The 27,550-nt window shown below is 46.5% G+C and overlaps 1 protein-coding gene across 3 annotated transcripts in view; it reads left to right on the forward strand.

Annotated features, from left to right (window-relative positions):
* Nucleotides 1–27,550, forward strand: part of ADTRP (androgen dependent TFPI regulating protein) — a 561,463-nt gene that overhangs the window by 163,432 nt on the left and 370,481 nt on the right. For all 3 annotated transcript variants that reach the window (XM_069620433.1, XM_069620434.1, XM_069620432.1), the window contains exon 2: nt 16,186–16,320. In XM_069620433.1, coding sequence (XP_069476534.1) covers nt 16,186–16,320 — 135 coding nt within the window. The remainder of the gene's footprint in view (nt 1–16,185; nt 16,321–27,550) is intronic.

Raw genomic sequence — 27,550 nt, forward strand, 5'->3', positions numbered from 1 at the left:
TGGCGGAAAGTACCATTCCGCCATGGTGAGAAGAACGGCAACGCGAACCAACCGTAAATGGCCCTACTGAGTGCCTGTACACCACTCCCTGGCCACATTGCACAACTCCTCGTAGGTGCAATGAAGTCACACAATGCACCCAGTGAAATGTACACGTCACCCATGCATGCCAACAAACAAATGAATGTAGGGGCTCCAAGTGCCTTGTGAGTGGCCATCCATATTTGCCATGTCACCATTGCCGTACTGATGCAGCACAGGCACGTGAAGGGTCAAGTACAGCAATATGAACTGAAATATGAGACAAAACAACAACAGGCCCCCATCGCTTGACACCAGTGTAAGGCAACATTCAAAGCAGTAACCTGAGGGAGACTGCACCAGCCCTGTACTCTTGCCAGTAAACAAACCAACCATCAGCATAAGCATGTACCACACAAGTTGGCAGAGTGACTGAGCAGCCAGGCCCATCTCAAGAGGGGCCAATGGGAGCTGCAGGGCACAGATGGCACGAATACAGAAGCTATTCCAATGGGCATGACCTCAGTCTCCCTCCAAGAAACGCACGCAAACACAGGCACCTGTGACCAGCCATATTCTGATAATCACATCATTCCACCAATCCACCTGGCTGACCGGCATCTGTTACACAAAAGCTAATCCCCCGCCCCTGAGCATGACATCATTAAAACAGTCATAATGGCAGCCCCTATCCCTGACCTCACTGGGCTTCATAGGCAAACGCGCCCAGTACAGTACCACGCAACTATAACCAGAAGCCGGAACCCAATGCAGATCTACTCACAATACATCGCTCCACAAATAGGAATATGCTACATTACTTGCAAAGAATAACGCTACACGGTTAATATCATAATAGAAATTTAATGCACTACAAAATCACCAAGCCCATACAGCCATTAGGTCATGAACTCCAAAATACATTTCAGTATTGTGGGCTGCATCCGCAATAAATGACCAGCTTCTGCTTGTGTGATGCCCTGTTCCTTCATGGTGCACAGGGGCTACATACACGTTCAAAAAGGCAACATGGAAGCGCCTAGAACCGCAGGGCCGTCCCATTAGGTAGGCACTAGTCCAGCTGAAAGGTCGATATGTTGCTCCTAGCCACTAGTACTGCGTAAGGGCATGTGGCCCATTGGCTATCGTCCCATAAGATCGTAATGGTGTTCCACTGATTAACACGAAGCAGCAGGTGTCGGGAGTAAAAGCCATCTGCAGGAGTGGCATACAGATGGCAGCGGCAAAAGGGGAGGAGATACCTGTCACCCAAATGAAATGAAAAAGAATGGTATGGGCATCAGAACTTAATTTGAATTACTCACTTCAATGATCACACTAAATCTACAGCCATATGCATGTTAGCCCACTCAAAAGGATCATTCCCACCCGAAAATCACTTGCGAATCATAACTATATAAATCGAGGTGAATACACTATTACAAACGAGTGTTTGTGTGCATGCGTCTGTTAAAACAGAATCCATTAGATGGGATTAGTAACGTGCATAGACACAAGTGTTTGAAGGCGCGTCGAGACAGGGAGGGTTCAACAAGGGCAGATAGACGATGGTCCCACTATGGCAGCTCTGCATCACATAGCGCAGGGGAAGTGGATAGATTCCAAAAAGCCATGTACATGGTAAACTCTCAATTAAATCATCTGTCCATGCATCCATACATCATACCCTCATCCCGGTATGAAAACGCCTGATTATTTACTCACATAACATGTGAAATTTCCATTGAGTCTGTGCGTAATGCAGTCTGCAAAATCCACTGTGCTCCAGCCCGGAATTCTAGTGTTGTGAAGTAACATGTATTTGGGAACGTCCTGCCTTATCGTCCACTATTGCGCATCCCATACTATTCATATCAATCATTGCATTCTCGCCATGGCCCCTGTCCCAAGGACATTAAACAATAGAACTTAATATCTGCAGTCAGACCTGTGGGCGTCTCCTCGCCGCTAGCTGAAAACCGAAAGCGCTGTCCTTCGAATTCCACATTTGCAACATCACGTCGAAAAGGCATCTGTGACCGCTTGAAATCACAAATTCATCCATGTAGTGCGGCAGTGTGTGAAAATGGCAACTGGCTTCACTCACAAATGGGACGCCCCGCCCGTCGGTGAACCTCGGTACAGTGCTGCATGAGGGTCCACCGTTAATCGAGTACTACATTCCACTGACCCTTCACAAGTTTGTTCGCGACTGTAAAGATAGTATGTGAAACAATGGGACCATTGCAGAATGAACATATGAACCAATATTCCACTGCCATCGGGATGATTGTAATAGCAAGATGCCATGCGTCGAATTGCAGCGTTGTGTGCGGGACGTGCTCGCCCAAAGGGGATTGCAGCTTGCACAGGTGGAATGAATCACCACAGGTGGAGGCTATACAGCCTGAAAACACATAAATTGCACACCCAACCCCCTCCCACAACCACACCCACTCCAAAATGCTACCGGCAGGACTGGCGATGTTGGCCCTGGGGGACCTGATAGCACTGCAAGTACTCCAACTTCAAGAAGAAGACGAACACCAACTACTACAACAACCGGCCGCACAGAGGAGACGGAGGAGGAGGAGGAGGGCAAGGCAGGGCCAGCAAGGCCCACCAGCACAGCCACTACCACCACGCAGGCAGCCCGCAATCCCACGCCTCCGAGCTCATCCGTTCAACCTCACTGATGAGCAGATCCACACCCTCTACCATTTGGACCGGGACACCATAACCGCCATTGTGGACATGACACACGCTGACCTTGCCAGCATGATAGATAGCCCAACCGCCATCCCACCCCTACTGAAGGTGGTGTCTGTACTACACTTCCTGGCCACAGGCACCTACCAGCACACAGTCGGACAGTTGCATGGCATTTCACAGCCACTGTTGTCACGGACACTATCGCAAGTGCTCGATGCCCTCCTGAAGCACGCAGACGACTACATCTCTCTACCACGCTCGGAGCAGGAAATTACGAACACGAAAGTGGGATTCCATGCACTTGCCGGCATACCGGGTTGCATTGGTGCCATCGACTGCACCCATGTGGAATTGGTTGTGCCACATGCCATGGAGGCCCAGTACCGCAATCGAAAACAATATCATTCTCTTAATGTACAAATGGTGTGTGACTCCAACAGGATCATTACACATTGTTGTGCCCGATTTTCTGGATCAACCCATGATTCTATGGTCTTGAGGAACTCTACAATACCACGCTACATGGAGCGACACGCAGGGATCCTGGCTACTCGGTGAGTCTCATTTCATGCATGATAATGTGGGGTATGTGATGCGGCAATGACCTGGCAGGAAGGGGGGGGGGGATGCGTATGTAGCTATGTCATTCCACAAACATCCTTTATTGTCCACATACAGGTGATGCCGGGTATCCACTGAAGAGATGGCTCCTTACACCACTCCGGAACCCACAGAACCAGCATGAGGAGGACTACAACCATGCCCACTCACGTACCCGTGTAGTCATAGAACAGGCATTCGGCCTACTGAAGACTCGTTTCCGCTGCCTCAGCAGGTCTGGCGGGGCACTCCTGTACCGCCATGAGAAGGTTGCAAAGATGGTCATGGCATGTGTCATGCTACACAACATGTGCGTACGTAGAAATGTGCCCATGACCCCTGACGCAGGACTGCAAGCACCTGAAGATGGTCATGATGAGGGTGGGGATGTGGCAGCACCTCAAGGAGTCCGCGAGGCACAGGAGGGCCGTGAAATTCGTCAGATTCTCATAGATTCATGCTTCTAGCACTCACGCCTGGTGGCTGATACATGGACACGGGACTTGTGGCACTGTGTGTGTCTGGAACATGCACAATATGGACTGTACGCCTATAAAGGCCTCGTACACAAAGATCAATGTCCACACATCTCATTGGATGATTGTGAAATGTTTATAGCATATGTGAAATTATGTTACACACCCCATCGACCCGCCACCCAAGAAAGCCCAACACACCCCCTCCACCCGCCTACCTCCCCCCCCGAACACCAGTGTCCAAAGATGCTCATTGTCAGTGGGCAGACGCTATTGCAAGCCCCCTCTCCGGGTATCGGGGGCACCCCTGCCTGTGGAGCGCAGGTTCCTCCCAGATCTACGTTGGGGGCTGCCCTGGACGGAACTTGCAACGGATGATGTCTCTGCCTGCTCACGTCCATGCATGTCCCTAAGGGTTTGTGAGAGCTCAGTGAGCACACGGCGCACAGCGGCAAGTTCAGCACATACGTCTTTGGACGTCGCATGCAGTTCCCCCCTCAGGCTCTCGGTGCTTCTCTCCATTTGTACCCTCAGGCTCTCGGTGCTTCTCTCCATTTGTGCCCTTAGTGTCTCTGTGCTTCTCTCCATTTCTGACCTAAGTGTCTCAGTTGATGTTTCTATGGCTGCCTTAGTACCCCCACATTCATCAGCATGCTCCTTGAGGAGCGTGGCCAGTTGCTGCTGTTGCACGATCACCTGGTCGAGGGACTGTTGCCTCTGCTGGGCCATGGCCATTTGCGGTGGTGTCACAGAGGGTCTGATCACCTCATGTTGCCTTGCCACAGGGCTTGTGGGGGATGGCCAGTCGTCGTCTTGTGGGTGCCCCTGCGTGGTATCCTCATGGTGTACGGGATGAAACAAACAGGGGGATTGAGACAGGTCATGGATGGATCCTACATCGACAGCACCGTTTTCTGTGTCGGAGCATGCTGCCATTAATGCAGTGTCACCTATGGTGCTGCTGCCACCAGAAGCAGTGCCTTCTGTGGCATCCATTGGGGGGACCTGTGGTGCTGCTGTTGTGGGCATGCTGGCTGCTGGGGTGCCTGTTGAAGTCCCCTCCTGTGTGCTGCCACTTGATTTGTGCTGCTGCCGTGTCTTGATACGTGCAGCTGAGGTGGAGGGTCTTTGGCCGTTGGTCTTGGCCCTCTTTGCAGGTTTGCTGGTAGGGGTGTCCTGGAGCTCGTCGTTTGAATCGGACCCTGTGGTGGAGTAAAGGAGGGCGAGCGTTATTTATGGGTCTGTGGAAATTGGAATGGCAATGTATCACATGCATTGGGGTGGTACCTGAGGGTGATTTGGGTCAGGGCCTTGGAGGTGGTTTCATTTTTGTGTGGATTGAGGATGCAGTTGTTTTGCAGCCTGCAGTTAGGGTGTGCATGCTGCACGTGTAGAGGGTGTTTTTAGGATTTTTAATTATTTATGTATTTAATGTGAGTTTTAAAGTGCGCTATCAGGCCAATGTATGTGGACGTTCTCCTGGACATGTGTTTCTGTTGCACTATGTGGACACATGATACTTCACATGATTGGACATTGTGAATTTAGCATTGTTTTATTTGGCCCACCTACCTGATTCTTCGGATGTCTGCACTCCTTTCTCCATCCCTCCGACTCCCTCTATACTCTCCATTCCAATGGTGGAGGCACAGATTTCTTCCCAGGGGGTCAACTTGATGGGTGATTCCGATCCTCCCCCGGTAGCTGTGGCAATGTTACGGTTGGCAGATAGTATGCTCCGTACGCGTATCCGCAAGTCGTCCCATCACTTTCTGCATTGCTGTGGGTTGCGGGGTGCGGTCCCCACCGCACTTACCCGCTGTGCCACCAGGGCCCATATGGCCTTCTTGTTCGCAAGTGCCGTCCTGGTCATTTGCGTCGAGAAGACGACGGCAGCATTCTCCTGGAGGGTCTCTGTGAGCACGGTGAGTTCCTCATGGGAGAAGTGGACCTGCCGCTTGCGGTCGCACGCTTTTTTCGCAACTTTTCCCATTTTTATTGTTTTCACTAGGGTGGCTAACGGGTTGGGATGTGTCTCAGGGTAGGATTTTTGATGGTTGTGTTGGGATTCTGATTTTATAGGTGTATGGCGTGCTGTTTCCCGTTCCGGGACCATGTTTTTACTTCCGTTTCCGTATATTTACGGTCACCGTATTTTGCGATTACCGCTCATTACGGTGACCGCTATGATGGGTGGCGGAATTGCACCTAGGGCGCAGTACGACGGCGGTGAGGGGCGTTTTGGGGACATTTCCGCCATCGCGGACTTTGCACTTCCGCCATGGCGTAGTGCTCGTGCCCGATGGGTCAGAATTAGCCGCACTTTACTCCGTCGTGCAATGGCGGAAACGCTATTTACGCTATGGCGGTCCGGTCAGTTACTTTCCGCCAGGGTCGTAATGAGGGCCATTGTCACCTAATACCGAAGACATTAGAAGTGTCCATGCCACCTCAGTTAGTACACTTTACTAGTATCCATAGTGTCACATTTAGCATTTATTATGAAGTGCCATAATGTCTCTGTAAGCACACATCACCACTAGCCATAGTAATTAATTAATCTTTTGTAACATGCTTAATACCAGTTTCCAAGCGCAGGACTGGACTTGAACATGTGCTGCTGTGCATCGTCTTGTTTCCAAGACAGACATGTTGCCCCTGAGCTATCCTCCCGGCACAGGTTTTCCACTTGACAGAGGTATCCAACTTCTATAAGTCCCCAAATAGCAGCCATTGACAGTTTCTATAATGCTCAATTTTCCGCAGTTTACTAGTTTCCATATTGCCCTATTTAGTATTTTGTATATCAAAATATGTTAATATGAACATTTTGATTTGATTTGAGATGTTTGTATAACGCTCTGAACAAACTAAATCGTATCTAGGCCCTGATGGAAATAAAACGTATCAATGGGGAGCAGTGGGAAAAAAGACTCAAATACAATCAATATGACCAGAAATCCAGGCCCTGATAATATTCCCACCTGTCAATCACTTGAACAGGTAGGTTTTTAGGGCTTTACAAATTGAAGGAGAGATTTTAAAGCCTGAATTTCCATCAGAAAACTGTTTCAAAGTTTGGGCCCGTAAACTGCAAATCTTCTGTCCCCCCTAAAACACAGAGAGATGGTGGAACAGCAGTTTATCCCCTGACTGCAACAAGCCCGAAGATTGATATCTGGCAATTTTATTGGACAAATAGGATGGGGCAAGGTTGTTAAATATTTGAGAATTAGACAGATGACCTTAAAATCAATTCTGTCCTTTACAGTCAGCCAGTGTAGGGATCGACGCAATCCTGAGACAGCGGCGGACGTCGTCCCTCTGATTATCAATCTAAATGCGGCATTCTGCACTCTGTGCAACCACTGGCGTTGTTTTATTGGAATACCTGCAAGAAGGCCATTGCAGTAGTCTATTTAGGAGTTCACAAGGTCACCAACCACCACTGCATGGTCGTCTGCAGGAATGAATGGAAGTACTTGGCGCAGAAGACGCAGAGTGTAGAAAACCGCCTACACCTTGGTACCCACCCGAGTGTCACTGCTCAGATTCTCCTGCCAGATACAGCTCAGGTTTTTTATCTTGGTGGCAAACGTCAGTTTCGAACCAAGGAAGCAAGGTGGATGAGGACGCTTCTTAGAGTCAAGAAGATGTTTGGGCCCAAACATGGCTACCTTGGTTTTACCAGCATTAAGTTGAAGCCATTTGGCAGACATCCAAGTACTGACTTCATCCAAACACTGTTTGACCCTCAGAAATGACTCATCCACATTACCTGTTTTAATTAATACCTGGGTGTCATCGGCATAGGAATGGAAGTTTACCTCATGCCTCCTCAGAATGTCTACTAAGGGGTGCAAATATAAATTAAAAAAGATGGGGAAACAGTGAGGATTCCTGGGGATCTACACAGCTCTGAGGAAGGGGTCTGAAATGAACCCTCCCAATCTCACCTGTTGCTGCCGGTCAGTAAGAAATTAATCAAACCATTTGATGGCTTGTTCTGATACATTTCCAATCTTTCTCAGACGATTGAGTATGATACGTAATCCGCTGTGTCAAACGCCACAGAGATCCAACATGACTAGTAGAAATAGTTCTCCTTGATCTGCCACCTGCAGGAGATCATCCCAGACAGCATATAGCGCCGTCTCCGTGGCCGGAATCCTGATTGGAGAGCGTATAATAGGGACTCTCTCTCAACGTTTTGTTGCAATTGGACTATAACAATCTTCTCCAATGCCTTGTCTGGGCAGGGAAGGCCAGTCGATAATTTGGGAAATTCTATGGGTCCAGATTAGATTTTCTGAAGAGGGGCGTAACTATAGCCCTTTTCAGCTCCTGGGGTACTGACTCTAGTGACAAAGATTTATTTGTAAACTGAGTCATAAAAGGTGAAATCTCAGGAGCCAGCCTTTTTGTAACACTCGCTGGTAGAGAAAAGCCTACCATCATTGGGAGGCTTCACATTTTCCAGTAACGACAGAGAAACATCCTTCGATACAAATGAAAATTCAAAAGGTGGCACACGGTCCAATTTTCCCAGTTCGTCACCATGGGAAGTTCCCTAGAAGAAACTTCTGAGTGAGGACTCTGATATAAATTGACTGAGAATTTTCCCTGGATCAACTCGATTGTTTTCTGGAAAATTAGTTAATGCATTGACCTGTGCCAAGGAAGGTTCCATAGAAGAAAATAAACATTTCAGCTGAAATAATAGAAAACAGTTCACTTGGTTGGTTTTTCGCAACCCCTATTTTATTAAGTAGAAAATCAGATTTTGCTCTCAAGATTGCAAATTTATATTATTTCAAGGCCTGTTTAACCATGTTAAATTTAATTTGCTGTTCTTTTTTTCCTCCACTTCTGTTCAGCAGCTCTGAGATGTTTATGTAAAGGAATTAAGTCCAAAGAGAACCAGGGTTTAAAAAATGTTATGAGCCTTCCTGGTCTGAGTGGTGCCACACCTGAACAGATGTTACCCATAACAACTGCTCCCTTGCCAAAAAATCTATCAAAGCTCATTGAAAGATCTATAGAGTTCAAGGCTGTTTTAAAATCATGTCCAGAAATGTTATCCAAGTCTTTGGCCTTACGAGATTGGAAGAATTCCTAAGGGTTTTTTCTCCCCTCTCAGGATGGCTGAAAGTAAACATCCTCGCAAAATGATCAGACCAAGAGACAGGCAGAGTGTTAATCAGTTTTATGCTGAGGCCTCTTATCAAAAGTACATCAAGGCAGTGCCCCTGTATACGAGACGGGGACACATCCAGTGGTTTTAGTTATTAACATGTGCGAAGTAGGACATTATGGAAAATGGTGACGCATCATAGTTGGGTTTTTGTAGGTATGTGCTGGGTTTATAAAGCACAAACCTAACTGGGGAGCAATGGAGCATTGTACATGGGGATTTATATAAATGGGTGCAGTGCTCTGCGTGGGAGCTTATCTAAACGAGTGATGGTCTTCTTGGAGTACTATTAAATAACTAGAAGCAACATGTATCTACAACATTATGGAAACTAGTCATGTGTGTTAATGTAGGCAATCCGAGCGGCCTGTTTTGGCTGACAATGCCGATCGTTTAGAGGGAATTTGATCATATATGACGCACAGTGTGAAATGCAGTTGGATTTAATAATCAGTGACATTTTACAGACTTGTAAAAACAAATTTGAAGTGTATTAGTTTTATGGCATTAACTGGCAAAGCGCTGACGCAAATTCTGTTTAGGCCTGTGTGCAGCTGGTTTCGGTGGTCAGGCGAAACAGTGCCCGTTTGGAGCGATGTTGCACTGCCGGTGTTTTGGGGTGAGTAGGCCATTTTAGCTACTCGTTACCTGTACTATATAGCAGGGTTATGTATTTGACCACATATGATAGGGTCCCCCTGTTGGGGCTAAATAACAACCTAGACCATATTACTCCTCGATCCCGGAAATAAATCTGGGATTTGGGCTTAGAAAGACCAAGTTGTATTAAGGGCTGCGATCCGTAAGTGTCTGCTATCACACCACTTAAAGCGGCCTTACTAAATGTGAGGTTGGCGGTCATGTGCATGAAATCCACGATTGTAATGAGGAAAATAAACTTGGCATTATGTTTATTATAGAAACTTGGTTCACTAGTACTTCTCAAGATTTATTTCACTCGCTAGCGCCTGTAAGATAAGTTAGATATTTTATTCAATACATCAATGGCACCGCCAAGAGAGGTGGAAGGGTAGTCAAAATTTCGAAAGCTTCCCTGAAAATTTCACATTTGGAATCGTTAGATTGGGACAAATTGACACAGATAGGTCACCTCACAGTGTGGAGGTCACCTCACAGTGTGGTGGTCACCAATTGTCTCCACTAAAATCTTATTTGAGTATCGTCTTTCTTGAACACTTGGATCTTTTTTTTACAGAGACAAACAGCAAGCATAGGGGACTATTATGTTTCAGCGATTTTAACATCTGGTTGGACAATCATTCCATACTGGATTCTAAGGAGTTTTGGGATATTTTAGGTAACCATGACACTATAGCACAGTTATCAAACATTATCATCACTCCCTTTTCCCCTATGTTCCAATTAGCAAGAATACCAGGGTCAGTAGTTCCACGATAGGCCCGTATCATCAATTTTTGTAGCACACAGAATGCATGTTTATAATGTCACTGTTTCCAAAATACCCCAGTTAACAAAAAATGCACAAGCAGTGCCTTGGGCAAAACTGCCACTTGCTCTATGACGTTTGCACCAACTGGTAGCTTTTGGCTGAGCTGCACAAAGTTCTGTTTAAAGACTTTGTTAATGTCTCATGCTGCTGCACGGAGCGTCAACAGCTTCCTACAGTCACTCCCTTAACTCACGTTGAGGGAACGTTGGGTAGTGCTCTGATTACTTACTGACAATCTTCATTACACCTAGTCCTACACTTCCTCGTCACAGTACTTACCTCATGAGGCCCCTGTCTCTGACACAGGACGTTCTTCTGTTTCTTTTATCTCCTATAACTCCTCCCCTTAAACCACAGCATCTAGTTTAACATATCCAAACTGGAGTATGGGATCTTCCCCGCAGGGAGGGAGAGGAGGGTCGTCAGTACTGTGACGAGGAAGACTAGGACTAGGAGTAAAGAAGATTACCGGTAAGTAATCAGAGCATTACCTCCACGTCCACTCTTCCTCGTCCCAGTATTTACTGCATGAGGCATACCATAGCAGCAACGGACAGAGGTCCCAATGAGACAAAGAGCCAGAAAGTGCAGAACAAAAACTCACACCATTAATAACTCTAAACTCACATTCCAACAGACAAAACGCCAACCCCGAAGGAACCATCCCCAGAGCGGGAGACATTCAACCAATAGTGGTTGACGAAAGTGCTCTGATCCGCCCAGGTGGCCTCCCCACAAACAGGGTCGGACTGGACCATAATATTGTCTCGGGCCCCAAAGAAAAAATGGCCCACCGTTTCAAATGGCTATTCATTTCTTTTGTGACACTGTTTGAATGGTACCCAAGGGGGAGTTTTTTGATAAAATGTGATGCAAATTCTGCATTTTAAAGAATGTTTGTTCAGCAACATTGGTGAAAACTGCTAGCCGCATAGTGAAGTAACTCATCAAACGGGCCCATGTTGGCCAAAAAGTGGCCACTTTGACCAAATAAACTGGCCCAAACCAGCATTTTGCGTTTTTGGTTTGGCCATGGGCCCACACATTTCCTGCAGAGAAAAATCCCCCTAGCATCCGCCTAGGAAACAACCAAACCCCTGGTAGAGCGACCCTAAATGTGGGCAGTCACAGGCAGGCCAGAAACCACGTAAACCATGGAGACCACAGCATGAATCCACCGGCTAATGGAAACCACAGAGGCCTTCCGTCCCGCATCAGCGGGACCAAAAGTAACCAAGAGACTATCAGACTGACGGAAAGGAGCAGTCTGAGCCAAACACTCCAAAACGACCCGGCGCACATCAATGGCAGGCCAAGCCACCTCTCCCGGCAACTGTGGATCCCGAAAAAAGCATGGACAATCAGATCCTGAGAGGTGTGAAACCAAGACACAACCTTAGGCAGGAACCTCGGAGCACACCGCTATTTCACAGAGTCTGGTAGAATCCGCAAGAAAGGGGGGTGACACAACAGAGCCCCAACCTCTGCCAGCCTACGGGCAGATGTGATACCGACCAGGAAAATAAGTCATTAGAGTAAGGAGCTTGATGACAATATCAGAAAGGGGCGCAAACGGCGGCCCCTCAAGGAACCACAAGACAAGAGGGCGATCCCAAGGGGGAAGGCCCTTAGAAGTACAAGGACGGGAAGAAGAGAGACCCCTAAGCAACTTCCCCACCTGAAAACCCCTGGGAGATTAACCGAGACCGTGCAATAGCCACACCACCCATTGAATTTGTCGGACCCCAAACCTCAGACCCACCTGCAAGGCCATCTTGGAATCAACCACGGTACCCAGGACTGAAGTTCCAACAGGGAGGGGAACCAGCTCTGGAGGGGCCAGAACAGAGCAACCAACAGCACAGTCGACCTGCTCACCCTGATACGCTGAACCACTCGGGGAAGAAGGGGGAGAGAAGGGAACGCATAAAGGAGACCCCAAGGCCATTCCACAGCGAGGGCATCCACCTCCCAAGCCTCTTCGGCCGGGAACAGGGAACAGAGGAGAGGCACCTTCGCACAGACCAGAGAGGCAAAGAGATCCAGCACGGGGAGCCCAAACCTGACAAAGATCCCAGTAAATACCCCATCCGACAGAACCAGTATCGCAGAGGAGGGGAATCTGCGGATGAGTTTATCCGCCCGAACATTGTCAACCCACCTGACATGAGAGGCCACCAGGGACAACAGAAGCGACTCCCCTCAGGAACCTATCTGAGCTGTCAGAGCATGCAAGGAGTTGTCGGACCACCCCTGGTGGCTGACATATGCCAATGCTGCAGCATTGTCTGTCCGGACCAACACTGCCTGTCCTTCCAGAAACACCCTCAAGTACAACAGACCCCGGAAAATGGCATACAATTCGCTCCAAATGGACGAACGACAGCCCTAGTCCGGTGCCCACAACCCTTGGGACGAGAGGACGCCCAACGAGGCCCCCCAACCCCTTCCGCTGGCGCCTGGAGAAAGAGGAGTCAAAGGAGGACGGACCAGGGACACCACTGCCCGGAGATTCGGAATCTGCAACCACCACAGTAAGGAGGCCCACAGAGCCTGAGACACCGGGATCAAGGCAGAACAAGCCTGAGAAGCTGGGAGCCAGTGGGAGAGTAGGTAAGACACCAGAGGATGCAGATAAAGACGAGCCCAAGGAATCAGAAAGACGCAAGACGCCATGTGCCCCTGAAGCATGAGCAACAGGTGAGCTGTGACACCCCGCCTCCTGAGAACCCCTGCCAGAACAGACAGCAGGCACTGGACCCTTTCTTGGGACAGAAAACCCTGCCCATCCAGGAGCAAATATGAGTCCCGATGAAAACCAGATCCTGAGAGGGCTCCACATGATACAAATGCCAGTTCACTAGAAACCCCCATTCCCGCCATGCCAGGCAAACCAGCTGGAGACAAGTCTGGACCATCTGCCAGAGGGCCGCCTTGACCAACCAGTCGTCCATGTAGTTCAGAAGAAGATGTGCCAAAAGGGGTGCCACCAGCCTGGTGATTACCCTGGGGACCGAACGTAACCCGAACGGGAGCACTTGGAACTGAAAATGTCGGGATCCCACTGTAAAGTGGAAAAACTACATCTGGGAGGGGCGTAGAGATACGTGGGAACATGCAACCCGGAGATCCAGGGATACTATCCAGACCCCCTGCACAACATCGGGAGAATGTTCTGCAAAGTTCCCATCTTGAAGCATTCCTTCCAGATTCCTTCCAGACAAAGCAGTACAGAGCCTCGAGGGCCAAGATACTCCCCAGAAGGTTTGGGGGTCAGAAACATGTGTGAGTAAAAACCCAGACCCCGCTGCGTAAAAGGAACCAGAATGATAGCGGCCTTTAGTAGTAACTCGGTCATAGCTGTTGCCATCGCCAACTACTTGGACAACAAGCAGGGAACAGCAGTACGAACCAGGCAACCCAGGACAGGGGGAGACAGAAGTTCACATGAGAACCCCTCCGGACAGTGTCCAGAGCCCAAGAATCCGAGCACCACTGGTCCCATATTGGAAACAAAAACAGCCAGAGACGGCCACCCACCGGCCCGCACCAACTGCCTGGACTTCTAGGCTAGGCCTGGACGAGACGAGCGTACCGCCCCCCCCCCCCGGGACTCCGAAAGGATGGGGTGGATGAACCAGGGAGATTTCTTGACTGTCGAGGTAGACTTCTGCCACAATTTGTCAGCGCGTTTGTCAGCACTAAACACCTTATGCACTGTATCCTCAAGCAAATCACCAAAAGGTTTGGAACCGTCAAAAGGAAGATTAAGCGCAGCCGCCCACTGTGACCCCTCCGTTTTCCATTCCCACAAACGCACATGCCTGCGGGCCGACACACCTGCACCCAAGGCCGAGCCACGCACTCCATCAAATGCCAAATGCCAGATCAGACAAGAGTTCAACCTGCCGCTGCATGCCAGCCAGCATCCAGGCACAGTCAGAACCACCTTCAACGGCCTTCTGAACCCTCCTGAAAACCCTTCAGCACAGTCTCTGCAGTGTAGGAGCCATAGATATTCGCCCTGAGGGCCAGATGTGCACCAGCATGAACCTTCTTCAGGCTGGAATTCACCCAACGGTGCACTGGCTCCCAGACAGCCGCCCCCTCGGCCGACCCAGAGGAGCGACCCACCAGACTAGCGAGGACATCATTGATAGAAATGCACCAAAAAAGTAGTGGAACTGTGACTCCGGAGGTGGACAGAGTAGGAAGGAAGAGTCAACGTGCAACACATTGTTCCAGGGTTGCAGTCATGATGGTTGACAGCCAATTGAGTTGAAAACAGATTTCAGTTTAGCAGTAACAGACATACGGTGGGAAAACTGAGAAGTGTGCTTTAATTTTACAAAGAACAGGTCTGGAATGGTGAAAATGGTTGCAAAAAGTAGTGGCACTGTTAACAGTGAAAAAATAAAAGTAGTGGACCACTGCTCCCGACCGTAGCCTCTCACTTCGACCACTGCACCCCCTTTCCTTTCAATGTCCTTCCTGGACAAGGAACATTTTGCCAACATTTTCTTCCTCCTCTTGCGAAGCTCAGGAGAGGAGGAAAATGAGTAAGAGGAAAAAGTGCAAGGAGCCTGAGCTGAGAAGTGTGCTTTCCTACGGCGTAAGCAGCACAAACAGAGCAAAAACAGGAATGTCAGAAACACATGCACGCCCATTAAACTTCCGGACCGGGAGAAAAAGAACCAATGAGGGAGAACAATCACCTAATTCCTTCGGCAACGGGTCGTCATTGCCGTCATTCAACTCCATGCCCACCGGAGAAAATCAACAATAATCCCCCCCCACCGGGGGAAGGGCCAGCCCGCCCTCAGAAGGCACAAAAACCACCTGTTGTCCACCGGGTCCTGCATCGTTCTGGAGACAACAGCACATCCCGAGAAATGGACAGCCTGGGGCATACACAGGGTCTCGAACCCTCAGCAGCCCCTTACCTTAGCCCGGGTCTGCAGGCACCGGGCGGTGATGCCTCACATGCCAGCTATGATGCCCTGCAAAAACCAGGAGAGGCTTCATCCAAGCACACCGGAGCCCAAGCCCAGCAGGGGAACCGGGAGCATGCTGCACCTGAAGGAAGCCAAGGCCCTTCCACACAGCCCCACCAGAGGACCAGCAATCGTCGCTCCCCGGTGCCCCGCACCGGGAGCAGTCCAACCTGGCAGAGGCAGGAAAAATTAAACTGTATGCTGTGGTTTAAGGTGAGGAGTTATAGGAAATAAAAGAAACAGAAGAAGGTCCTGTGTCGGAGGCAGGGGCCTCATGAGGTAAGTACTGTGACGAGGAAGAGTGGACGTGGAGGTAATGTCTGTGTGTGGTGCCTGGGTGTGTGTGGTGCCTGGGTGTCAAAAAGACTTTATCTGGGCCTGCAACATTCGTTATGCGACGCCAGAGCACTCAGCATGGCAACATAATTTTTAAGGAAATTACGTTTTTAGAAGGTAGGCATAGTGCGTTTGGTCATTGGCTTAAAATCTTTTGATTGCTCAGTTAATGTTCACATGCTCATATGTATTTCCTCAGGTGGTACTAACACAACCGAGCAATTGTGCATTTTCAAAAGTATCATGTCTTATAGTATTACTCCACGAGCAGTTATAGTTTACAGTCCTCAAGTGGAGAATTTTAGCATATGCAAGAAACATAATAATTGATGACTATCCATCCGATTGCATCTTCTTACTTTATTCATTTTAATTGTTTAGGTTCTGCAGACGATTTTCTATGGAGTCTCTTTTGTTGCTGACTTATTAGCACCAATTAGCAAGCTGGGATGCGTGAAGCTCATTCAGTCATGCAAAGACCTTCTCTTCACTGTCTTGGCTTTTCCAGTCGCCATGGTAAGTTAACCTTTCACTTGCACGATCCGAATGCTCTAAATGCCTAGTAGGACCGCCTCTATCCTGATCATCATTGTATTCTATTGCCTTTGTTCACGTTCCCTCCCCTTGCCCCTCAGGCGCTTTGAAACACTATTTCTTGTTAAATAAGCACCTTACAAATACACAATAAATAAATACATAAATAAATAAAATACATTTCATGGTAGTTATTGACATGTTTTAAAACATTTTTATCGTAGGATTTTTGTAAAGGGTGCAACACTGCTGTAAGTACACTTCATTATGCAAAAGGGGGAAAAGAGGATAGAAAGGCGTTCAGTTGGAGGGGCAGGATACTGGTGATGCATTGAACTAAAGCTATGCTGATATCCCCGTATTAGCAGGTGTGAATAACAAGTGCGGTGGGCTATGGAGGTCGAGCATTATTGAAGAATATCAGAACAAATAAGTAAAGAGCTCTCTGAGGAATTTCATCTGGCCAGGTTTCATTTTTAAGCTGAAGCGGGAATGAATTCCAGAGGAATGAGCCTTGAAAGTTGAGCGATCGCCCAACAAATCCTTTGTGCTTAGGCTGGATGTTAATCAGCCTATTTTCGTTCACTGGACTTAGGTGTCTGGTCGGTTGATGAAGCGATAAACCTTGGAGGGGTCAGCAGGCAAGAACGAAGATCTTCTGCAGGCAAGAACGAAGATCTTCTGGTCTGCTTGTTCCATTATCATCAGAAAGTGCAGAGACAATGAGGCTGCAGACCTTGGTTAGAGCAGTTGAAATCAATGCTCTAATAGTTTTGGACACATTGCAAATTCTGTAGAAACGTTTGTGTAGCAGTCAAGACTAGTTTTTACAACACCACCAGCCCATATGGCTCTGTGGGCCTGCTAAAATGGAGATTCCCCTCATGATCTGAAGATTATAGTAACAGGTCGTGGCTACTGTACTGACCAGCAACAGAAATGACAGATATACATCAAATATTACTCCAAGCTTAAAAACTGGCTGCTTGAGTTCGTTGGCAAGGTATAGAATGAGCAGTCAATCCATGAGAAGGGTTGAGGGTTTGGTTAGGTCAGTAGGGCAGATGCATTTGAATTCTCATGTATGTCTTTATGTACAAAACCCAGACTGCAATTTTGTTTAATTTTTCATTTCTTTTAACCGCTTTTAGGTAAACCTAGGTGTCAGCCGCATATATGTGAAAAATTCCTAGCCCTCACCACAGCCCATACCAAAGCCATTGACATTCTCATGCAGATCAGGAAAGCTAGCAAAACCTTGCTTTTATGACTATCCTTCGACCTAGTTGCTTCCTTGCTTAACTGCTTAGCTCCTCTTTCTAGCTCCCCCCTTTTCTGCACCACTTCCTCTTGTCACTCTGACGTTACCCACTAGCGCCAAGAGGCAATTCAGTTTGTGGCGTGGGCAATATAAATGACATAAACATAAAGCTGTCATGTGTACAATGAATAGATGCAGTGAGTGGAACTACCCTGGGGAGAAACCCCACGTGGACATAATTCAGGAAGACGTGTAGCATCTCTATTTGAGGTGATAAGTCCTCTTGTGCAGAAAGAGGAGAACTATTTGAGGGCCATGCTAGTGATTGTTACTGCCTCCTTTCGGTAGTGAAACAGGATGCTGTGGTCTACTTCTCAAAGGCTGCCTAGATGTGGAGTGTTATCAATGCACATGCTCGCCCTCAATCTCTGGGAATATGATGTTATTCAGGTGGGTATGGTTACCTGCGTCTTCCTATAAAACATAGACGCTCCCAAATTGTACGTGATTAGGGGGTATTCTGGGTAGTTGAGTCTCGTGTGCTGGTTTTGGCAGTTGATATTTCCAGGTCTGGCAAAAAAGTATTGAAGGCTCCTTAAGGCTCCTTCTTGGGATTCTAGGCCCTACCTGCCGGTGCTGTTATGCTACGTGGCTGGGGGCAAAACTCTTAAATGTCTGCGAAGCCTGTGTTGAATTTATTTCCTAGCATGTGCTTGCACTCTTTTAAAAAAATATATGTTGATTGTTTTGGTACAAAATCAGTACATTACATCCATGTGGTCCGCATAAGCCCAAAAATACAATTAATGCATTGCGAAAGTCAACATTTAACCAGGTAACCTACAGCATCTTTTGCTTGCTCCCCATAGCTAGCAGCCTCCGTTTTCCATGTGCTCACACTGTTTAGCATGTACGAATGCTTAGTACCATGAAACAATTATTCTTTCCTTGACTAGAACTGAAACAAGACTGCAATAGAGTTGTTTGGTTACTGTTAGTGCTAACGCATTAGCAGGACAAATGAGGCCAGAGAGATGACTATAAGTAGCAATTTTTAGTGTATATGTAATGATAGCATGTTTAATGCTTGGTGAATCTTCCTCATGGCTAAAGGAGGTGTTGATTAGTTTGGCAATAATGGGATACTAACCTAGAGAATCGTAGTATTGGTCATGCCATGCAGATGACAAAAGCTGTATTGCTAGGCTTAAATGATGTCATAGTTTAGGCAACTTTTTCCAATGAAACCAGGGTAAAGGTAGATAATTTTGCTGGCTAGTTGAGAGATCAAGGTGTACATCTAGTTTAAGTCAAATGATTTTTGGGACATCAGAGTGCCACATTCCTTCTTGTCAGGAAGTTTGAGAGGTGTCACTGGTAGGAGAGGTGGACAACTAATGTTAATGTTAAAGGATATTTGTACCGCGCACTATCACCACCGGAGTGATCGCCTGGCGCTCTGGCAGATCTGTAACAAAGGGGGGTTAGGTTAGGTGTATTAGTAGGACAAAGTTTGGAAAAGAGCAAGGAAGCTGTGAAGTATTGTTGCCAGCTACAGTTTGGTTAACACCGTTCGCCGAGCATATTTGGGTGTTATTCGGTTTTGAGACCGTCATGTGCTGTTGTTTGGGGGTCTGTGTGGTGTGGTTTTTGTTGTGGTGTCGTGAAGTGCGTGCGGGTTGCTGCGGCATTAAGAGGTGTGGTTGTGTTTGGTTAGGGTGTGAGAGGTGTGTGAGGAGTGGAGAGGTTTTTAGTAGTTTTTGGGGTTGGTTAGTATCCTTGTTAGGAGAGATGCAAATTCCTATTGCGTCTCCTTCATGATTTCGAGAAGGTTGTTTGCTTTCGGTGGTTACGTTTCAGCGTGATAAGGCTGTCTCATTTTTTGGTCATTATGCTAAATTAGCTACTTTCGTGTTTCCATCTTTGTATTCGGCGAGCCCTTTTATCTCAGTTTGTCTTTGCTGTAACCTAGGTTTTGGATTGATTACTTGCGAGCTACGCCTGTGCCCTATGTCCTTTCTGAGTGGGCAAGGTTGTTGGTGGTGTTGGGCATGTATGTTAAATTTCTGTCCTCATGGGATTGTCGCTTGTGTTCTCACATAGCGTTGTCTCTCTTGTTCTTGTGGAGTTTCCCTTAGTCGGTCCTGGGTGTTGTCTGTGCCATCATATATTCTGCCAATCTGTTCTTTGTGTTTCCTGTTTGATTGTTTTAGTTGTTTCAATTTGGTTCCGAGGTGTTGAAGAGCCAGGTTTTTAGAAGTTTTCTAAATTTTAGGTGGTCTTTGGTGTTTCTTATTTCTTTCGGGAGGTTGTTCCAGGTTTTTGCAGCCAGGTGGGAGAAAGAGCAGCCCCACAGTTTTTTCTTGATATATGGTTTTGGTTCCAGGTGAATTTCATTGCTTGATCTGAGGAGTCTCTTTGGCTTGTAGATATTGATTTCCTTTTGTAGGAATTCTGCTCCCTGTCCGCTGATTGCCCTGTGTGTTATGCACATTGTTTTGAACTTGATACGATGTTTGATTGGGAGCCAATGTAGTATTTTTAGTGCTGGAGTGATGTGGTCTCTTCTGTGTAGTTTGAGGAGGAGTCTGGCTGATGCATTTTGGATGCATTTTAATTTCTTCAGGAGGTATTCTGGCATTCCGAGGTAGAGGCTGTTTGCGTAGTGGATTCTTGACATGATGAGAGCGATGATTGTCAGTGTTTTGTGGGTGAAAGAGAGAAAAGGTAGGATTCTTCTTGTTGTGTGAAGGAGGAAGAAGCATTTCTTAATTATTGCTTCTTTCAATCTGTGTTGCTCTTTGGAAATAGTTTTTTTGGCTCTTAGAATGGCAATGTTGTAGCCTGCATTGTGGATGGGGCATGAACTATAGATTTTGACTTTCTTGAGCATCTGTTCAGAGTTCTTCCTTGACAATTCAGTGGTAAGAGGTTTTTGCTCAGCAATTAATTGGTATATTACATACTGGTTCAGTTGACCGCTGCTGATGGGGGATATTTTAATTAGAGTAGGGGTTATGTTGCATTGTAAGAGGTCAGTCATCTATGTTGGGCACCATCCTGGTGAAGAAAATGCGGATGGAAAATACTTATGAAGGTGCTAGGCGTTAGTGATTTTAGTTTCCAGAGTAAGATTAGTGCAGTGTTCTGCAACCTTTGGCTTCCCAGATGTGTTTGACTACAACTGACATCATACCCAGCCAGAATAGACAATAGTGAGGGATCTTGAGAGTTGCAGTCCAAAATATCTGAAGAACCACTGGACGAGTAATCATAGATTTCCAAGTGATGATCTGCCTGAGGATGTTGAGTTACAGCAGTGGGAAGATCGTTGTGGGGCTTAGTGGGGAGGTCCCACTGAAATTGACATAGAAATTGGAGGGAGTCATAAGACTATAAATCCTACCTTATGCTGGGCACCCTTCACAGTGGCTTTCCGCAATGTCAGTCTTTTGTTCCTGTGCTTCAGCCACCTAACTTGTAAATCTGTCTCCTTTTTTCATATTGCCCTTTTAAATTATGTTTTAATCGGTCTGTTAAGATGAGGGAGATGCATTAGTTAGTCACGTTTCAGTGGTGGCAATGATTCGAGTGTGTGATATGAACAATCTTCGTGGATGTTTCTGGCCTTTTTGGTGGTAATCTGACATTGAAAACAAGAGCTGTTTTCTTTTTTTTTATCAAGCAGAGTGCTTTGGGTGGCCTGCTAAGATTGGATGTGTTGTTTTGCAGCGTTAGATTAGCTTGTGGCTAATGGAGGTCGAGTCAGTAGTTCCAGGATGGTCCCGGTATTGCAGGCTTTTTGCAGGTTAGGTGAGGATTAATGAAGGAGCTGCTTCACTGTTGATCAAGGATCAGCTATTTCTGAATGGTGAACATTCTTATCAGCTGATGTGTTTTTAAATGAGGTGTCTTATTTCTTCGAATGGTAACGTTGTCCCTTGCTCTTTGTAAAAGACATTCACTTCAGTGTTATTTTAGTTATCAAAAAGGATAGGTACGTGTTGTACACGGCTAGCTGTTTTGTGATGCATGTGTTCATGTGCTAGTAAAGGAAGTCTGCTTACACAAAGAAGCCACAACCACATCAACACAAATATCTGTAAAGGGCAATTCGTTGTCTTGCAGTATGCCAAACGTTGTCACTGCCAGCAGGTGGGCAAGAGTTTGAGAACAAACCAATCTCATCTCATCTTTCACAGGAAGTACTTCTCTTGCTTTTCCCATTATAATATCTCCTTCTAAAGAAGCAAGGACATGCTGAAAAATGTAATTGGTTTTTTTCGGGCTGCACAGCATACTTGGTGTACTTGAGGGTCTTTGGGGGGATTTTCTCTCTGCCCTCCCGGGATCATAAGTCTATTATGCAAAACTGGACATTTTTTGGCACACTAAGAATGCTTTCTGGATAGTGTTCAGAAAATATGAAGTGAGTGAAAACACGTTGTTGGCATATTTATAGCTGACTGAACTACTTTAGCTGGAGTGTCAACTGTTCTGTTGCCATATATCCACATTTAGTCCAGATGCACCCCAGATGTTTTTTTCTGGGCCAAAGGACAGCTTTTGCCGACATAGAAGATTGCTGTGAAAGAGTCTCAGGGTGGTTAATTCAGCCCTTGGGGTACTTAATGGGCCGTTACTCATTGCCTATGTTTAAAACACCTGAACAGTCCTGTATGGCGTGGCATTATAAATGCAAACACTTCCTCACTTACCTACGCACTTACTACCCTCCTAGAATATCCTACAATCTCTGCTGCATGCACTTATTGCCCGATTTCTTTCCTAATATGTCAATACAGCAAGACACTGTCGTGTTTTATTTGAAACAATGTGGAACTGTGTAATACAAATATAGTATGGTTGTGTATTAATGTATATGTGTTTTTTCTTTAAGAAATCCAGTTGGTCACCAAGAAGAGAGAGAGTAGGATCTTCTTACTGTATATACCCAAGTAACAAGTTTGTAAAATGGAAAAACTAGTAATACAATAAATGGATAAAAAAAATGCAGCTTTTAACATAACATTGGATAGTCTAGGTGAAATTAGAACAGAAATAATTATTGAGGACTGAAGAAATCAAAGATAATAGAGTATACAATTAGTTATTTTTCATTGCAAATTTCTAGTTTCTTTGTTACCATATACCACAGGTATTTTTTTATATTGTATTTCGTATTAAAGGAATAACACTTCCCAGACATACAGGACGTCATTTAATCTGACCCATTCATCTTCAAGAAAAGATAAGATTGGCAAAAATTCCTATCAGCATTAAACGGAATCGCAATTGTTCAAGAACCAATTAGACTGTGCAACAACATTTCTGCCAACTCTAAGGCATAAACAGGCACACTTTCCAAGCCTCTTGAAGGATCTCCCACGTCTGGGCCCACATGGTTGAGTGCATTTAACACATTTGGCCATCTGAAAAGCAAGCATTAGCAAACATTCTACTAAGAATATCTAGACAATAATCAGGAGCATAACATGCAGGGACGTCATTTCACTTAAATGTCAGGGTTAGCAGAAGTGACATCACATGACCCCTGACCCCCTGAAGACATGACATGAAGTGATGTCATTTGACCCCACCCCCAAGTGTTATCACGGGAAGTGATGGCAAACGACCTTCAGATTTTTCAGATATGTCTCGCACCTGTTTCCAGGCGCTCTTATTGCAGCTAGATTGAACAGAGGCACATAGGGAGGCATGATTTGTCCATGATCAGACATTTGGGGAATGTCATTTTGCAGACTTGACGTGAAGTCTATATCTAAAACATACATAATGCAGTATTTGTAACAGGGTAACCAAAATCTCTAACGCAGGCTACAGCTAGTGTATGAAACATCTATAGATCAATGGTCACAGAAGTATCCGTTATCTGTAGTGTTGCTGTGTTAAAGAAGCCAAAAAAGCAATGACCTCGGGAGGCGTGCACTGCTGTTTACCCAGGAGCAAAATGCTGCAAGAGCAAGGCCTGAAAACTAAATAATTGACCAGGATTTAGTATCAACAAAATTCCCTACTTATAAATGTATCTATGAGTCAGCTACCACGACGATAGGCGAAAGCTATTAGACTGGTCTGCGTGCACACAGGGGACTGCACCTGATAATGTTATCTTTGCTGGAGTATAATTCCTCGGAACGGTTCTTTCAATATACCAAAGACTCCTCATAGTTTTTATTATTTAAGCGTAATACTGGGTGCCAGAGGACTTTAAAAAGAAACATCATTTAATGTAATATCATTGCTGCACACATACATCCATGGCACCACACAGTTATTTTAAATTGAAAACACCGACAAGTTGCATCTCACCCGGGGACTCAATGGCAGACTTCAAGGCACGCACTGCACACTATCCCTTTGAGTGACTCCCCTGTGAGACATGCTGTGGGCCCCCTCAAGCTCCTTAGCAAAGCACAGGGAACGCTACATCCCGGGACGGTCCGCACCACCACGTGTGCACACTGTCCATGATGCTTATGCCGCTGCAGGAGCATGCACTACTGCAAGTGAAAGAAGTTAATAGGTTTTTTAATCAAAGCTTAAATGTTTAATGTAACATAGAAAGAAGGGGGCGGTGCCCTGTTCACAAATATACCAGCCACCAGTGGTGGCTGGTGAGTTGTTTTTTGGAGGGTGTAAATATTTGCCACACGTATGTGATTGCGGCTGAGTGCAGTGAGGGAACTAATGAAAATGGGTTGTGGGGCGGGGGGTCATGGGAGATTCTTCTACCTCCCCAGAGAAAATGTTTAATCAATGGGTTAAAATTATGCGTTACAAAGCACACTTTCTGTGACAATTTGGGTAAAAGGCAACAATTTAGGTAAACGGCTAACAATCGGTTTTGTAGGGTAAATCATGACAAATGTACAATAGATGCAAGACACCAAAAGAGCACAGGGCATTTCCCAATGCATTCTCATGCCGGTCCCTGAAATATATGCCAGTATCAAATGTTCATGCTGGCTCTGCCCATACATTTCCATGCTGCCTCCACCAACATATGCTAGTATTTCCATATAAGAATCCACCCATGTTCGCTTTAAGATGTTTTTGTATAGTATCATTACTGGCACTTGGCACAAAACTGGCTCTGCCAATATATGACAGGACTCCTACGTAAGAACATATTTCCATTGGTTTGGCCATTATAAGTGACAAGTCACAATGTAAAAACCTGTCCAAACTGATTCCAATGTAAGCCAGTGTAGACCAATTAGAACACGTATCATGCTTGATGTATTATAGATTCTCTGTTAATAAAACGTCATGCTACAGTAAAAGAATACACAGACCGCTACACCAAAACATCAGTCTAGCGAGGTAACACTGCTTGTCAGGCTTGCTTTTTTAACAATGGCGAGTAATAAATGCCATGCCACAGTATGCAATGGCTAGACTGACTGCACCAAAATGCCAGTCTAGCCAGATAATGACACACATGAACTTGCTACTGTGTCAGAAATACCAGTAAAACATGCAAAGTCAATAAAGGATGTGGCAAAAATGCTCCAGTGATCCCCAGTCTCGAGGGTCCTTACACACACATGCATCCCCTTTCAACCACCGGTCACTCACCCATACATCCCCTCTAACATTCACTCACACTGTATTCACCACACAAGCACACACCAAACCCAACCAAGAGCACCCAGTAGTCACTCACTCACACCTTCTCTTACATCCACTAATTGCATTCTCTAGGCAGGCCCACACCCACCCACCCAGAACATTCAAAAACACACATCACATGAATTCTCATTCACCCACCAGTCACTCTCACCTTCTCTTACATCCACCCATTGCATTATCTACACAGGTACACACCCGCCCACCCAGAACATTCAAAAACACACATCACATCACTTCTCATTCACCCACGAGTCACTCACACCTTCTCTTACATCCACTCATTGCATTATCTACACAGGCATACACCCACCCAAAACATTCAAACACACACATCACTTCTCATTCACCCACCAGTCACTCACATATTCTATTACATACACTCATTGCATTCTCTACACAGCCCCATACCCACCCATCCAGAACATTCAAAAGCACACATCACATCACTTCTGATTCACCCACCATTCACATACATACATCTGATACACACTTCACGCATGCAAAATACACATTATATTTGTTTTTAAAAGCCTTCTTACCTTGTCTTGCAGCTTCTAGGCCACCCTCTGCTCTGCTGTGCTGCTCACAAAGAGGAACCAGGCAGTTCCGAGAGCCTGCTGGTTCCTGTATGTGAGCATTGAGGAATCCGAGGGAGAAGGCGTTGGAGCTGAACGTGGCATGTGACATGTGCCTCATGTCACGGTCAGCTCCAACCCCTACTGAGCACCTTCCCGGCCCAGTCTTCACCCTGATGGGTGAGGATTGGGTCCAGCAGCCACCAGACCTGGTGTGGCGGGGGCCCCAGATACACTAGGAGGTTGTGTTTTTTTAAAAAACATATATACATTTCTTTTAAAGTTGGGGTCGCAAGGTAGTCCCCATGGGTTGAAACTGCAGCCCCCCAGCGGTCGCACTTGCAACCGCTGGCAACACCATGATAACCTGCCCTGCACACTCTTATTCAGGATCAGAGGTGCATCATATTCCTGGTTGCTAGTTGCGTTGCTAGCTCATTGTACCTGTTAGGGAGAATTCTCTTCAAAGGCTAATTTCCCTTACCTTTAGAGTCCCCCAGCAGCTTTTCTGGATTTGAGGGGTTTGTTTTTTTCTCCTGCTAAGAGTGAAACCCTTTTTTCCCACTCTTGGACATATTGCTGATGTGTGTCTTAGGCTATCTTGTGTGCTTATGGTCTATGGTTTTTCTCACCCTCATGGGAATCATCTTTTTACCATGTGTGATACACAGCACCCTCCATGCCGTACCACTGGGGTGTCGTAGCAACCCCCAAACATAGACTCCATACTCTGGGACTGACTACTGTCTCCCAGGGCATATAAAGTTACCATTGACTTTACTAGTCAATAGTTATGAACAAACCAGTACAACCCATCTTACTATGGAGGTACTGGGAAGGGTTAATAGTTTTTCCCTAGTGTTCATTTTCGAGGGGCAACCGTACAGTCCCTCTCTCAAAAGTTTCTGGCTGGGGGCAGTGGTTACTACCATAAATTTTCGACCGCGAATATTTCTCTATGGGATTTTCCCATTGTTCGAGGCTACCACTTTTACTGACAGCCTCTAATATACTGCCAGTTTATTTTTATATTAACTTTACTCCGGTAGGTTTTTATTACCAGAACTTTTATAATATTTCTTTCTCGTGTCTTTCTCTGTAAACCTAACCCAGGTCGGGGATCCTTTGTTCGTCCTTTTGGCGGGCTTCTGCACAGAAACCCTCCTCTTGGCGCCACTGATTGTGGGGTAGACTGGATGCGTGGGTGGGGAATAGGCACCCTGGACCGGGTTGGCTACGCAACCCAAGTTGCACTCTGCCCTGATAGGCTAGAGGGTTCTCCCGCCAGGAAAGCGATCCCACTGTGTGAGTGACAGCTAGGCTGTATGAATGGGGGTCTTGCTGCATAAAAGCAGGTTTCTGAGGACTGGAGGACAAGACGTCACCACTGGAACTAAGAAACCGAAGAGGAGAGAAGCTGAAGACATCTGCAACGGCCCTGCTGCAGATCCTCACCGGCCCTGCTGCAGATCCTCACCACTTTTCTCCAACGACTGTAGAAAATCTTCCTCTGCAAGAGTCTTCTTCCCTTGAGCTGGTGGGGCCAACCAGTTCGCCAGTTGCCTTCCAGGACCTGCCTTGGTCGAATCGACAGCGCCAAGCACTAGGAGACCGGATGGCCAGGCACCCGTACACCAGGACCCCGATTTAAAGGAGTGTACCTTTTATTCGTTTTGACAGCGCCGCGGCTGGTTTCATTCCTGGGCAGTGCAGTAACTCG

This window comes from Ambystoma mexicanum, chromosome 5q (genome assembly GCF_040938575.1).
Source record: "Ambystoma mexicanum isolate Mex_15411 chromosome 5q, UKY_AmexF1_1, whole genome shotgun sequence".
NCBI lineage: Eukaryota > Metazoa > Chordata > Amphibia > Caudata > Ambystomatidae > Ambystoma > Ambystoma mexicanum.